Source organism: Alosa sapidissima, chromosome 7, assembly GCF_018492685.1.
Source record: "Alosa sapidissima isolate fAloSap1 chromosome 7, fAloSap1.pri, whole genome shotgun sequence".
In the NCBI taxonomy this organism is placed as follows: Eukaryota; Metazoa; Chordata; class Actinopteri; order Clupeiformes; family Clupeidae; genus Alosa; species Alosa sapidissima.
The window spans coordinates 6,508,155-6,523,282 of record NC_055963.1 but is presented as its reverse complement, the minus strand read 5'-3'; the positions used below and the strand labels follow the sequence as shown (position 1 = coordinate 6,523,282).

The following is a 15,128-nucleotide window of genomic DNA, read 5'->3' as shown; positions in this document are numbered from 1 at the left end:
CCTGTAGTTCTGTGGTTTGAACCCCAAAGAAAATGTAAGAAAAGGTTTCATAGCCGAAATTGCAAAAAGAGATGTTAACATGCTAACAAGCTTTTATTATGACCGCCGCACAGCGAAGTCTTTTTTTTTCTTTCGGATTTTTTAATGCTTCAGTAATTTGGTGTCAACGATTCCCCGGACACTGAAAGACCGGGGTGCAGGAAACTTGCATGTATCCCCACAAGGATGACACAGAACCATTGTTTTTCTGTTTTTCAGTTTTATGTGAATATCTCGAGAATCGTAGGGCCTATGAGGACCACATTGTTTTTGTATGTTGGTCTTAAGGGGCCATGTCAACCCATCCCATAACTACTCATTTGATGTAGCCTATAGCGCCACCTAGTAAAAATGAAAAAGGAAAAATGAGGTGTATTCACAGGTATCTCTGGCTGACATGGTCAAAACTGCACGGAAATGGGGGTGTGGGATCATTGACACCCTCTAAATGCACACCAAGTTTTGTGGAATTCCGTTTTTTGGGGGGGGGGCTTACAAATACACACACACACACTCATTTATACAAAAGTTGCAAGAGTAGGGATGGAGACAAATTAAGCGTGGATGTGCGAGAATGTGCAGTAGTAAGCGGCGGTCATATTTTGTAGGCCTACTGTGCCGTATGTACTGTTTCTGCCCATTTGCGAGATTTTGCTGGCTTTGCCTACTGACTAAACAGAAAAACTCATTGGGCTTACAGAAGATGTTTAAGGCCACCAACTCGTTAGGTGGCAGTGTGGGGCTGTCACCGATTCAGCTTCCAATTCAAAAAAGTGCACCAGATGAAGAAGATGCATCATGGCGGGCTGCACGAAATTGTTTGCTGTCGAAGTCGACAGACTAATAGTTTTATTTGGGTTATTTTTCCTTCTGCATACATCTATAACAGCAGGTATTACAGAAGTTTCTCTTGTAAATAGAAATTGATGGTAGAAAGCGTTGTTCTTATATTTTACAAGGCAAATACAGGGTGTTATATATTGGTTTCTAATCAAGGAAGACAGTAGCTAATTCAACAGCTGCAGATATGATAACATTAACTGATGATCAGATGAGTGTGAGCGCTTTAATTTTCTTCACGACCACTTTATAGATGAAAGACAACTGTAATGTGTATGTTTCAATAATTGAGCTAGTTTTATGTAATGGTAGGCTAACACTTTTCAAAGAATTCGGTTGAAGAGAGATAACCTTAATACCATCCAGCTAAATACCTAACGTTAACCTATTTGCTGACACTTAGGTGTTCAAATAATCGATTTGAAAGACAGCCAAGAGTTGAAGACACGTGAACCACAACACTTTTGCTACCATAATCCTGTTATGCCTGGATGGAGAGAGACTTGGACTAGAATTCAGGTAATTACAGTTTGATAACGACTCTAATAGGCTATGTTCTTCCAAGTTATTGCCTAATGAAATGTAGCCTACCTCTAAGTCTCCAGTGGTGAACAGATACAAACATATTTGTAATGCCTGATCTGTTTGTTGTGACAGGTGCAAGTCTGGAGCTCTAAAGAGCTGAAGGTGACTGTAGTTAATGATGAGCAGGAGCTGCAGGAGCTGGAACACTTCAGCATATGGACCCTTATGCAGTACTTCCTACAGGAGAAGACTAATGAAACCTTTGTCAACATCAACCTTTTTTCACCCAAAACATGTTTCAGAGTTGACCCTTCCAACACACAAACATTGTACACTGTGAAACCTCTCCGAAGTGAGTGTGCCCTTATAGCCAATAGGCCTACAAGCCTATTGGCTATTACAAGTTTTTTCAAACAATTTGTTTCTTCAGTACCATCAATTCTAAAATTATTTTTGTTTTCCCTGACTACAGAATTTGACATCTGCCTGTTCATAGTCTTTCTTGTTGGGGTTCTGCTGTTTTTCTTTGCCGACATTCTGAGCAGGTATTGTTCTTTCTGCAGTATGACTGTTTTTCAGAACATGATAACTTGTATAATCTTTATTTGTAATCACTTGATATATTGTTTATTTTTGCCCAGGAGTCAGATGTTCTATTACTCTGCGGGTATGAGCACAGGAATGATTGCCTCTCTCCTCATCCTCATCTTCATCATAGCCCGCTTTTTGCCTAAGGTAGAAGCTATGGACCCTTTCAAGAGAGTTCCATTATCAGCATCATAGTTGGCCCCACAAGACTTCCTTTTTAACATTCCATATGTTATCTTAATGCAGAGGAAGTAGATTGGGGCCCAAATAGAACGTTCAAGCTTTGTTTTTGTTTACCTTGTTGAAAGGGTCTATACATGTACTGACATTTAGGGATGCCCTTTTACTTCCTTGCATTACTTGAAATTCCAACCATTACCATTAGGATCTGAGGATATCCATGGTATCTACTTACTTTTCAGTAATAGACAGCGATAATGTGTTTAGAGTTTGAATTTGTTTGTCTTTCATCCCTCAGAAAAGTCCATTCTACGTGTTGATAGTAGGAGGGTGGTCTTTCTCACTGTACATCATTCAGCTAGTTGGCAGAAACCTGCAGCTCATCCTGAAAGAACACTGGCCCCTAGCCATTGGTAAGATTACAATGTAATTTTAACATTAAACTATAGCCCCTTTGACACTGCCAGACTTGCCGCAAATGTATGTACCTTTATCGCGGAACGCCTGTCCTTTTTACATAGACGCGAGGCGGAAAGGGGGGTTGACATGCCCCCCAATTTTTACCACCAACAACGGTAATCTCCCCGTGAATAATGCGCAATTTCTATCTAAAAACGGCTACAGAGACAGAACACGTGGTTCCATATATGAGTGTAAAAGGCGGAACGGGGGAATCTGGGCGGGCGTTTTGATGACACTACGTATGTCCAACCCAACACCAAATTGATCAAAACCATTACGGACAATCTTTAATTCCACAAAGCTTCCAGTCATATTTAACGCCTGCTAGAGCAATTGACTGTAGGTCGGAATGCAATCAGATGCCATGTCCTAAAATCCAGTGATAAAACAAAGCATGAACTCCCATGAGCGTCCGTCCTACTGTAGCTAGATTTTACATTATCACATTACCCTCATGTTTCTGCCTGTTCTGTGCTGTTAAGCCCAAATATACATGCATCACATTTCGAAGGTTACTAAGATTGTGTACAGCCAAAATAAACAAGCTAAAACCAGTAGGATGTATGACATATCTGACAGCAGATACATAACTCTTAAGTGAGACGACATCATTGGCAGAAATGTAATGATGGCAGATAACCTTGTAGCATTCCAAGCATTAGCACTACTACTTTGCATACCACAGTTGCAGTTTTGCGTTCTATGCAGGACTGTGCTCAAAATGTATAGTTTTACATAAAACAAGACATTAACATCTTAACACTTATTAATATGCCAAGTTATGATGGCGCAAAAAAATTAACCCTGCACACTTCATAGGGTAAACTACTGTTAACCATGTAATATCTAGTAGCCTGACAATAGTGAAATTAGTTTAATGTCACTTTATGTGTTTAACAAACAAACTTAACTGTAAGTAGCAACATGCAATGCTCACTTTGTCAGAAAACAAGCAAACACGGCTAAACTTAATGACAATGAACTCTTACCTTTATGGTCCACTGCAAGTTATCCATAGTTAAGTCCACCGTTATTTCAGTCATGAATTCTTCTCGACATGAGCTACAGTAGATAGAGATAGCCTGGCCATATTCTACCATCGCACAAGCTTGACTAAATTCAACTTTCTCTCCAGAAACACTTTGGCAGTGTCTCAAACCGCATACTTCCGTCAGTACACTGCTAGTGTGCACGGAGCACTTACTTGCGCTGTGCCCACTTTTCGATGGTTAATATTGTCCCAATATCTGCACTACACACTTAAACTAAAGTATTTGAAGTATGCAAGTAGGCAGTTTGAGACATAGCCTTTGTTATATTTGGACATGACAAACCAAAACTTGCGATGGTAACCAATAGGCCTAACCCTTACAACTTCTAGCATAGCATGATGCATAGCATGATACAGTTTCTGGCATGAATGGCCAACATAATTTAACTACAGGCTACATTTGTCTCGTCTTCAGGGAATAGCAACGTTACACTCCTTCACTAACGTGACCCACAACTTTATTTTCATGCATTAATTTGATTAACAGGCTACATGGCGATTAAGCACATTGAAGAGGTTTTCTGTTCATTGTATCACATTTTATTTCAGTTGTTAAAAGTGGTCGGGGCAAAATGAGTGGCAAAATCCCCAGCTAAACTGATGCATGTCAACTCCTATCAAAGCTGATATGATGGGGGCATCGGTAACACTTTACTTGACAGTATCGACATAAGACTGACATGACATTGTCATGAACACATGACACTGTCATGATACATGAAACCTAACCCTAATCTGTTAGCCTAACTTGTTATGACAAAAACCGAATGTCACTTAATAACATAAGCGTTATGTCATAAAAGTTGTTTATGACATGTTCATGACAGTCTCATGTCACTCTTATGTCGACACTGTCAAGTAAAGTGTAACCGGGAGGCCCCAGCTGTGGCGCAACTGGCTGGGGCACCTGCACAGTACGCCGGCGACCCGGGTTCGATTCCCGGTCCCGTGGTCCTATGTCTCATAGCCCATCTCGGCTTGTCCCCTGCACTCCAAAATCTGGCGCTAGTTAGCCGATGCTACCAACAGCTTTTTCAATAGTGGTGCTTCTGCATCGGGCTAGCCATGCAAATAAATCACTGTTTTACACCCATTTACGAGGCTCAATGTATCTCCACACTTCATTGGTAGACTTCCGAGGGCCCTGACATTTAAAACGAGACATTGAGAACTTTGAAAAAGCACTGGTAGTTTACTTACAAGACGATTTATACAGACAGTGTATCTCCACACTTCATTGGTAGACTTCCGAAGGCCCTGACATTTAAAACGAGACATTGAGAACTTTGAAAAAGCACTGGTAGTTTACTTACAAGACGATTTATACAGACAGTATCTTCACGAAGTTTAGCGTTTGCAGCCATCTTGAATTTAGTCACGATAAGTCGAGCAACGAGTAAGAATGAACAGGTATGATAAGGGATCAGATTCCAAAAATAATTCAGTGGAAATGCATGGATTCCAGTTTCTTCCAGTAGCAGCAACTGGAATCCATGCATTTCCACTGAATTATTTTTGGAATCTGATCCCTTATCATACCTGTTCATTCTTACTTGTTGCTCGACTGATCGTGACTAAATTCAAGATGGCTGCAAACGCTTATAAAAAAAAAAAAAGGTGGGCAGCCGTGGCCCACTGGTTAGCACTCTGGACTTGTAACCGGAGGGTTGCCGGTTCAAGCCCCGACCAGTGGGCCGCGGCTGAAGTGCCCTTGAGCAAGGCACCTAACCCCTCACTGCTCCCCGAGCGCCGCCGTTGTAGCAGGCAGCTCACTGCGCCGGGATTAGTGTGTGCTTCACCTCACTGTGTGTTCACTGTGTGCTGTTTGTGTTTCACTAATTCACCGATTGGGTTAAATGCAGAGACCAAATTTCCCTCACGGGATCAAAAAAGTATATATACTTATACTTATACTTATACTTAACTTAGTGAAGATACTGTCTGTATAAATCGTCTTGTAAGTAAACTACCAGTGCTTTTTCAAAGTTCTCAATGTCTCGTTTTAAATGTCAGGGCCCTCGGAAGTCTACCAATGAAGTGTGGAGATACATTGAGCCTCGTAAATGGGTGTAAAACAGTGATTTATTTGCATGGCTAGCCCGATGCCGAAGCACCACAATTGAAAAAGTTGTTGGTAGCATCGGCTAACTAGCGCCAGATTTTGGATTGCAGGGGACAGGCCGAGATGGGCTATGAGACATACGTTCACACTCGGTATCATGTTTCAATACACTTTAGGTCAATATCACACCGGAATTCTCCTTTAAAGGCATAAAAAGGCCCAAAAAATATACTCAAAAAAAAAAAAAAGTGTAACCGGGGCATCTGCACTTCCCATGCACACAAGCCTAATGTTGCACTTCCCATGCATACAAGCCTAATGTTGCACTTCCCATGCATACAAGCCTAATGTTGCACTTCCCATGCACACAAGCCTAATGTTGCACTTCCCATGCATACAAGCCTAATGTTGCACTTCCCATGCACACAAGCCTAATGTTGCACGTCAATACTGTTGCTTCACTTTGCGTTTTGGTCCTGCCTCCTGGCTCCTCAAAATGCCGGCTTTTATGTAAACACTCGCACCAAGGCAGCAATTTTTCGGCATAAAGACGTCTCTTCTCCCCGTGAATATTGCACGGTTTCTTTCTAAAAACGGCTTATGAAGAAGGATCAATGATTTGCTGGAAATGCATGCATACACTGCCATGTAGAGATCACTTCCTAATTCCCTTTTTTTTTTTTTGCCTTCAGGTTACACAGCTGTGGTGGGCTTCATCAGTTTTGCTGTGTGTTACCGCCATGGCCCTTTAGTGAACCAACGTAGTATCAACATCCTGTCCTGGACGCTGCAGCTGTTTGGCCTTCTACTGATCTATGCTGGCATCCAGGTGCAGCAGGTGGCCCTGGCCATCATGGTGGCAGCCTTCTGTGCCAAGAACCTAGAGTATCCCATCAACCTCGCCTTAACTATTTGCCAGTAAGTGAACCTCAGCACCAATCACCAACAATGAAAATGCAGTGAATTCAAAATAAATTGTAGACCACTTTTAAATGGTCTTTCTTTTCTGTAGTTGCAAGAATGCCTAATGCCTTGAGACAACTTTGGTCTTCTTCTGTCTGATCTTGTATTCATTATCCATAAGAGGTCCAAGCATTTTTCAGTGAAGCCAATAAAACATGAGTCTAGCGAGTCTCGTTTGAATTGTGCGAAGAAGTTAGCCATGCTGAGATAGCTAATATTGCAGCACAACTCCATGAAGGCTAGCATTCTACAGTCTGAGAAGTCAGCAAATAAGGGAATGTTTGATGTTATGCAGGGCCATAAATGATCTAACAAAATGCCTCTCTGTGTAAGCAGACGATTGGATTTAAAAACAATCCAGGTAGGGCTGAAACGATTCATCGAGTTACTCGAATAACTCGATTACAAAAATTACTCGAGGCAAAAACCCTGCCTCCAAGCCTCGTTAAATTCCTATGACGTGCACTATACGCGCAGGGATCTGATTGTTCCACACTGACCGTTGTTCAGGAAGCACACCACTAGCGCGTGAATCGTAATGCATTCTGAATTTAGCTGGCGCGATGGCGGAGTCAAGATATCCATAAATGGCAGAGAATGTCTAAAGTTTTCAAGTAAAGTTTTGGGATCATTACATACTCAAAAAGGAAAAGAACAAGCATCTGAACCTAAATATCCACTCCATGCTGTTTCACCCAGCGTCAATAAAGTAGGCTAGGCTATTTATCAATCTATCTAGCCTATCTATCATCTATCTACGTAGGCCTAGCCTATAGCCTACACTGATATTGGCTGATTTTAATCACATACTGTATTTGTAGCGATGTCGTGATAGCTTGTTTAGCTTTGATGTTTTTAAGTAAGTAAACTTATTCACGTTCAATTGCAAGAGAGCATGCCTAAAAGAGAACCCCTCACATACATGCATGCACCCTCATCTTTCCTCACGCACCGCACGCGTACACACACACACAGGTTGCTAGGTTACCATAGCAAATAGGCTCACCCCAGAAATTATTTTTTAGTAGCCTAATGGTAAAATTATTTGTTAGTAGCCTAATGGTAGGCTATGTTTTAGTAGCCTAATGGTAAATGCTGCAGGTGTAGAAATCTATATAAAACAGATATTTATGTTGATGTCAGGTCTAGATTACAGCATGAAACTTGTTGTAGGCTACATATTAATACATTAAATTGCTTTCCCTCTTCTCCCTCCCCGCACTTCACAACATAGTATGGACAGCTTTGTTCGCCCAGCTAAGCATGCACACGCAATTTTACAGAGCATTTTGAACATTATTTAATTGATGGCACTGGCACTTAACACTAAATGGGTAAATTGCAATAAATGGGCTTAGTTTTGTAGCCTAATCTTGGAGTTAGAATAAATACCTCTGTGCCAATTGCTTGATCATTTTACAGCCATGTCATTTTCGTTATGTGTTCGTTGTTTAAAAATGCAAAAAAAAATTATCCGATTAATCGATCGATAAAGTGCTAGATTAATCGATTACAAAAAGAATCGATCGCTGCAGCCCTAAATCCAGGCATCTTGAGACTTTGACTCAGTCTCAAAACCCTGAGTTTCTATTCCTCTTATACCTGTGTTATACTTGCCCATAGCTAAACATGAACAAAACCTCCATGGACCACCCTCAGTGGTTCTTGCCTTTTGCAATCTGGGACTGCAAAATGTAAAACATTTTATTCGGTTTAACTCAATTATCCGACTACTTGCCTCACCTATTTTCCTTTTTATTTATACCTGTTTTTGAACATATAAGTAGTGCTCACATTAACAAAGCATAGTCAGTTTTAATTGGGAACTGGACCACTCAGTTGGCGTAGTTTCTGTCTCTCACAGTAAGCTGAGCCGGAGAATACACTGGAAGCTGGAGCCGCGGCGGCTGCTTACTGAGGAGGAGTATCAGAAACAAGCAGAGGTAGAGACGAGTCGTGCCCTAGATGAGCTGCGCAACTACTGCAACAGTCCTGAATTCAACACCTGGAAGACTGTCTCCAGACTGCAATCACCCAAGAGGTAGGTTGCGAGACAGAAGTTAGGGTGTCTGTTTGGCTTTTCATATGACACAGAACTTCTGTACAACACTTAGTGACAGGATAGCCTATTTGACAGACCCGAGTGTGAGGTAATTGAGCTATTCTACATTAGTATTGCTTTACTGCTGTTAATCCACTTTCTTTCTCTCTATCCAGATTTGCTGATTTTGTAGAGGGATCCCCACATTTGTTGTCCAATGAGGTTTCAGTCCATGCTCATGAATATGGATTTGAAGGCTCTTTCCTGGAGGATGAGCTGTTTGCCACAGATGAAGATGATGATGATGATGATGAGGTTGAGGGAGAATGGAAGAGAGATGTTAAAGACACTCGATTATTTGATACACACAATAAGTTTCACTGACTCAAGGGAAGTTGAGGTGAGAATGTCTGTTTGTGTTGTGCGTGCGTGTGTGGTTATGTGTGTCTGAGAGGGAGATGAGAGACTGAATGTTGAGTTCATAAAACATATTTTGCTGCCTGTGGTATGATGGATGGACAGAGGAGTAACTGATTTTTGTGTGTGTGTAACTGCTCCTAATATTGTTTTCTGTACAGTTTTCTTTTGTTATGTATGTTGTCAGCCAACGCAATTGTAATGATAGAATAAAGGCAGATTTGTGAGGTTTTCTTCTGTGAAATGTCTGATCAGTCACACTGCAAGTAAGTCTGCAAGTTAGAAACATTCGGTTTTACATTAACAACGCCCCTTAGCTGTTGTAAAATCGGTGTAACCTATGACCTCTCGGGGCTTATTGCTTAAGTATATAGCTGGAAAGGACAACAAAGTAATCTGACAGAGTTTAAATATTCATGAGGCAACAGATCAGGGGGCAGCCGTGACCTACTGGTTAGCGCTTCGAACTTGTAACCGGAGGGTTGCTGGTTCGAACCCCGACCAATAGGCACGGCTGAAGTGCCCTTGAGCAAGACACCTAACCCCTCACTGCTCCCCGAGCGCCACTGTTGTTGCAGGCAGCTCACTGCGCCGGGATTAGTGTGTGCTTCACCTCACCAAATTTCCCTCACGGGATCAAAAGAGCATATATACTTCTACTTCTAGATCAACACACTGTCTGTACATGGAGATGAGTACTGTGGCTAGCCTGGATGACTCCAAATGCAGAATCTTCAATGAGGAAAAGAAATATCATGAAACCGCTAAACACAGAGGCAAAACATTGAACAGGGAGTGTGTCCATATAGCGGGACACCACAGAGGATGCGCTCCACAAAAACATGGCTGTGTACCAGACCTTTGGTAAAGCATACCTTCCACAGCATAACACTCCACAGTGCTACTATGAAAATTGCTTCTAGGCTGAAGACATGTGGATTGAGTTGTTTGGAAAGAACACACAGCACTGTATGGCAAAATGGGCACCATGAAACATCATCCCAATGCTGAAGTACTGCGAGGGAGCGTCATGATTTATGGCTGCTTTACTGTCCTGGGGACTGGACAACGACCCTAAATATAGAACTAAATCTATGCAAAATGGCCTCAAAAAAGGGAAAACTACCGCTTTTGGAGTAGGGATGTAACAATTACCGGTATAATGGTAAACCGCGATAAAATGTTGACGATAATAATTACCACTTTCATTTTAAATATCATGATTATCACGGTTGATTACCACGGTGTGGAAACCGTGTGTTTAATCCTTCCCAGCTTCATCCAAGCCTGCTTTTGACATACAGTAGGCCTGGTACAATGAAACAAAACTGGTACCCTACTGATTCTGATGTCTAATTGATGGATTTAACTGATATTCGCATTAGGCTACACCTGCTTTTAAAAGGCGGAACATTTTCACCGCAAAACGTGCACTGTATCATGTAGTCAAATTCATTTCGGCAGTCAGGATGTAGGCCTATGAATGTGAATGAAAATATGCCCTTCTCCAGTAGCAATAGGCCACCTTAAAATGTACCAGAAAAAAATGGATCACATCTACTCAGTAACAACTATGAGCACCCCCAGGTGAAAATGAGTTCCAGCGTCCCCAGTTAACTTTTGATAAGGTTTTGCCCATATTTTTGTAACAGTAAACACTGTCAAACTTTTTGAAACTATTTCAGCTTGTGTAGGCCTATCAGTGCTTTCTGAACATATTGAACACACATTTAAAAATACAGCGATAATACCGAAAACCGTGATCATTTTGGTCACTATAACCGTGAGGTTAAAATTTCATACCATTACATCCCTATTTTGGAGTGGCCTAGTCAAAGCCCAGACCCAATAGAGATGCTGTGGAATGACTTCAAAAGAGAATGGGCTACAATTCCTCCTAAATGTTGTATCTTATTCACAGTTGGCAGGGGTTATACTTATAGGGTCAAAGGGCTTAAATCAGTTATAAATTCCAAGGGCTCACTTTTTCTGTTGGCACATTAGTGTGTTGCAAGATCATCATTTTCCTAGGGTTAGCTCATGTATATGGGGTTTGTCTCTATTTAGACAAGGATCAAATAACATTTTCTGAATTGATCCAGAAAGCCAGGTAATTCCAAAGGGTTCACAGATTTGTCATGTTTTTGTCATTGACATTCATTACTGAAAGTCATACAGCCACAGGCATCAGGACGTTTCCCATTTGAGAAGAATTGAGTTCTAAATCTTTGCCCGCTTGAAAGGGTTGAAAGTTCTCACGAGATATCTCCACACAAGTGTGACGCAAAAAAATGAATGGTTGTTCTTTTGAATGAATGATTGTCTCCAAACAGTACATTCTTACTTTCACTTCCACTTTTCAGATTCCCATACACTCGAATAGCTTTGAATAAAATATCCTGGTATTTGAACATTTGCTGTAATGCACATGTGCAAATGTTGAGTGGTTAACAATGCAAATTGTGGTTAACACTGTTAGTAGATGGCTTTGACTAGAAAAATATTTAGCAGGTAAAGAATGGAAATGCAATGCATTGAAAATGAAAATTCGAGTTTGCAGCATAGACACAAGGGGGCAGTCACAGAGTTTAGACCAGACCCATAAATAGAGCTATATCTGCTCAAACAAATTAAGGGAACACTTACAGTTTTCCACAATTGTTAAAACACATTTTTTGAAATCTTCCACCCTTTTCTCCATTCTCAAACTACATTCACTGAATGTCTGACAGTTCTTGCAAAATAAAACACTCGCTTCAACATTTTTACTTGTGCTCAGAACCAAACAGTGCCAGAGTACCGATCCAGTGTACTGTATGATTGAAGTGTTGAGCAGTATATATACACTGCGCTGCTTTAGTCTGGAACTAATTGCTTATATTGCTTGTCTAGAACTGGGTGTATTTGTAACAATGGCAAAGGGGATTTAAAATTGACCTCATTTAGAAAGGTTTTTCTCTGTATCATGCCTCTCAGAATAATTTTATTTGTCTAAATCTGCTTGTCTGAGTTTTGCTTTTAGAAAATTTTCATTCACTGATTTATCAGTGATCTCTCGTTATGTTTTTCATTCTTCAGGGATCGTACACACAGAGTATTCCACAGTCAGTGAGCAAAGTATTTGGATCGTACACACAGAGTATTCCACAGTCAGTGAGCAAAGGAGGCGCAGTTAGAACAGTGGAATGTGTTCGAGACTGAAGAAACCATTCAGGGCAACAACTGGTTTACCTACTTTCAGTTTGAGTTACCCTGAGTAACGTGTGAATGGATGGAATTTCAAGCCATATCTCTACAGGTTTTCTCAGCCACAGTTATCGGGTACAGCTGAGATGCTTCCTCAGTGTGCACAAGGTAGATTGGTGGGTGTAGATCACATTAGATAACTGACTTATCAACAGCTCTTCACACACAGAGAACTTGTAGTATATAGATTACAGTTTTTTTATGGTTAGGGTTATGCGTCATTGTGAGTTTTCTGATGAAATTAGTGTGAAATGTGTCTAGATAGTTCTCAACTTTCCCAATTTTACATTAACAGTAAGAGTCACCCATTTGTTTCAGTGCCATTTTTGCCATTTGTTTCTACTTTCAATATATATATATATATATATATATATATATATATATATATATATATGTCTTTAATCTTTTTTGTGCATTGTTCTGCATTGGGTTTGATGCAACATGAATACAATATTATTGTGGATAACCCTTAATATTGATGCAGCGTAACTATGGCTACTTTCACAAAAACAAAACAAAAATATTGATAAGCTAACATAAATTATGAATATAACGTACACAATAATAGATGTAAGAATTCTATGTTAGAAGGCTTTTACTCAGCATCAAGTACATCACTGTAAACTGTCAAAGTAAAATATATCAACCTGGTACCAACAGATGCATCTTATCTTCACATAAATTCCCTGATATGACACAGCACAAATACTACAAAAGGAAGCACTATCAATTCCACTGAAAAGAGTTCTACCCTCTGCCCCCTACAGCATGCATGGCCAGTCAAAACACTGGGAAGAATATCCTCTTAAATACCACAGCACTTTCTGTGGTTGAGCACAATCTCTACTCAAATGATGGGGTTGGGTAACCTTTAGTGGTCACTTAGAGATGCCTAGGAGGAAAACAACAACACATTACATTTATATAGCGCTTTTCTCGATACTCAAAGCGCATCACATGGATGGGGGGACCTCACTAGTAACCACCACCAATGTGTAACACCCACCTGGGTGATGCACGGCAGCCATTATGCGCCAGAACGCTCACCACACACCAGCTTGAGGTGGAGAGTGAGGGAGTGAATGAGCCAATTACAGTGGAGGATGATTAGAGGGCCAGATTGAATGAGCCAGGTTGGGAATTTAGCCAGGACACCGGGGAACCCCCTACTCTTTGCGATAAGTGCCATGGGATCTTTAATGACCACAGTGAGTCAGGACCTCAGTTTAACGTCTCATCCGAAGGACAACTGTTGTGAGAAAACGAAAGCAGGAAACCTCCAGGGAAAACCTCCTGACACTATGCAGGCGCAGCAGGTGCCAGTTTTGATGGGGCATCCGGGACAGGCAGTCCCTCACTGACAACGCCGTATTACTCAGCCCACATCAAAAAAAAAAGAAAACAAATAATTTGCATGTGTTTCCCTGGTACACTACACTGCATGTTGCAGCTCGTAGGCAAATTCAGATGGGTACAATTCCCAGACCTGAATGTGTCCTTCTTCCGCCATATGACTTGTACATACACCCAGCTCTGCCCAAGCAATTAGGCAGGAGTTGGACACCCACATACGGGTTGCCTCTGGAAGGTGTGTGGGAGCCTGATGGGAGGGGGGATTCCCTGCAGCTACTGTCCCACGACAGGTGTCACCCAGCTGGAAGCTGCATGTAAAGTGTCTGGATTTCCCCCACGTGAGCCTACACACACAAGACACACATCACAGCCCAGACACACATCATTACAGATAATCGGAAGGTCAGTGGGTGTGTTAGGAGTATGGAGGCCCTCCTCCACCCAAGCAGGCTGGGGCTGGATCTGTCCATGGCAAATTTCCCTCAGAGCAAGGTTTTTCAAATATATTGTGTTCAATCACTGAAATTAAAAATAAATTAAATAAATTAAAATTAAAAGTATCTTAAAAGAATGACATGTTTATCTAGTGTAAACGCAGATTTGTCAGCACCATATTCATGCCAAGATTCCCACTGAGATTATACAAATCGGATAACCACTAGTGACACTCTGAAAAGGAGAAAGGGGGGGGGAAACACCCCAAAATATTTGCTCAGTTCCTCCGAGAAGGTTGTGAGGGTCAGAGGAGGTTGTCTTTGGTGCTGCTGCGTACCTTTGCAAGCCAGTCCAAAACCAGTGGAGAGCACACATGCATCACCCCCAATGCACATTACAAAAGTCAACAGCAATTCAATAGTAAGGACTAGGGTTGTGCAAAATTCAGAATTGAATTGAGAATGACTCCTAAATTCCAATTAAATTCTAAATCAAAACAGGATTTTGAATTACAATTCGTATTTGAATGAAGTAGAATTGAAATGAAATGAAATTCATATGCATAATTTAAGTGTAGTTTTTAACAATGAAGCTATACAATAATCCAAACCACATTTGTAATAGGTAACTTATGACAGTAACCAATTACATTTCCAAAGTAACCGTGCCAACCACTGATCTATAAGGTCACCTTAGATTAAAAATTACCTGATCATTAATTACCCAAATTCTGTATGTTTAGAAGGTGTTTCAATACACAGAAAATGAAATAGTTTTTTGATATTGATATTTGATTTTATCATCTGATTCTTATATGGATCTTTGAAGAGGTGGTGACTCATCTCTCCAATAATTACCGAACAATAATTCACATGCATGTTGATTCATAAGTGATACTTATATCAAATTAGAATCTCAAGAGAAAA

General features: G+C 40.8%; 1 protein-coding gene across 1 annotated transcript; it reads left to right on the top strand.

Annotated features, from left to right (window-relative positions):
• Positions 1–786: 786 nt before the first annotated feature.
• nemp1 (nuclear envelope integral membrane protein 1) lies at positions 787–9,401 on the top strand. The gene is made up of 9 exons (XM_042099067.1): positions 787–931; positions 1,283–1,398; positions 1,537–1,756; positions 1,877–1,949; positions 2,046–2,139; positions 2,471–2,585; positions 6,440–6,665; positions 8,575–8,751; positions 8,928–9,401. The coding sequence occupies exons 1-9, from the start codon at positions 838–840 to the stop codon at positions 9,133–9,135; spliced, it is 1,323 nt and encodes a 440-aa protein (XP_041955001.1). The 5' UTR covers positions 787–837; the 3' UTR covers positions 9,136–9,401.
• Positions 9,402–15,128: the final 5,727 nt, after the last annotated feature.

Excerpts from the sequence above, each read along its gene's own strand:
- nemp1 (XM_042099067.1), top strand. The coding sequence starts at position 838 with ATGGCGGGCTGCACGAAATTGTTTGCTGTCGAAGTCGACAGACTAATA. Across the intron at positions 1,950-2,045 it reads TTTGCCGACATTCTGAGCAG|GAGTCAGATGTTCTATTACT; the intron begins GTATTGTTCTTT and ends ATTTTTGCCCAG. Across the intron at positions 6,666-8,574 it reads CTCGCCTTAACTATTTGCCA|TAAGCTGAGCCGGAGAATAC; the intron begins GTAAGTGAACCT and ends TGTCTCTCACAG.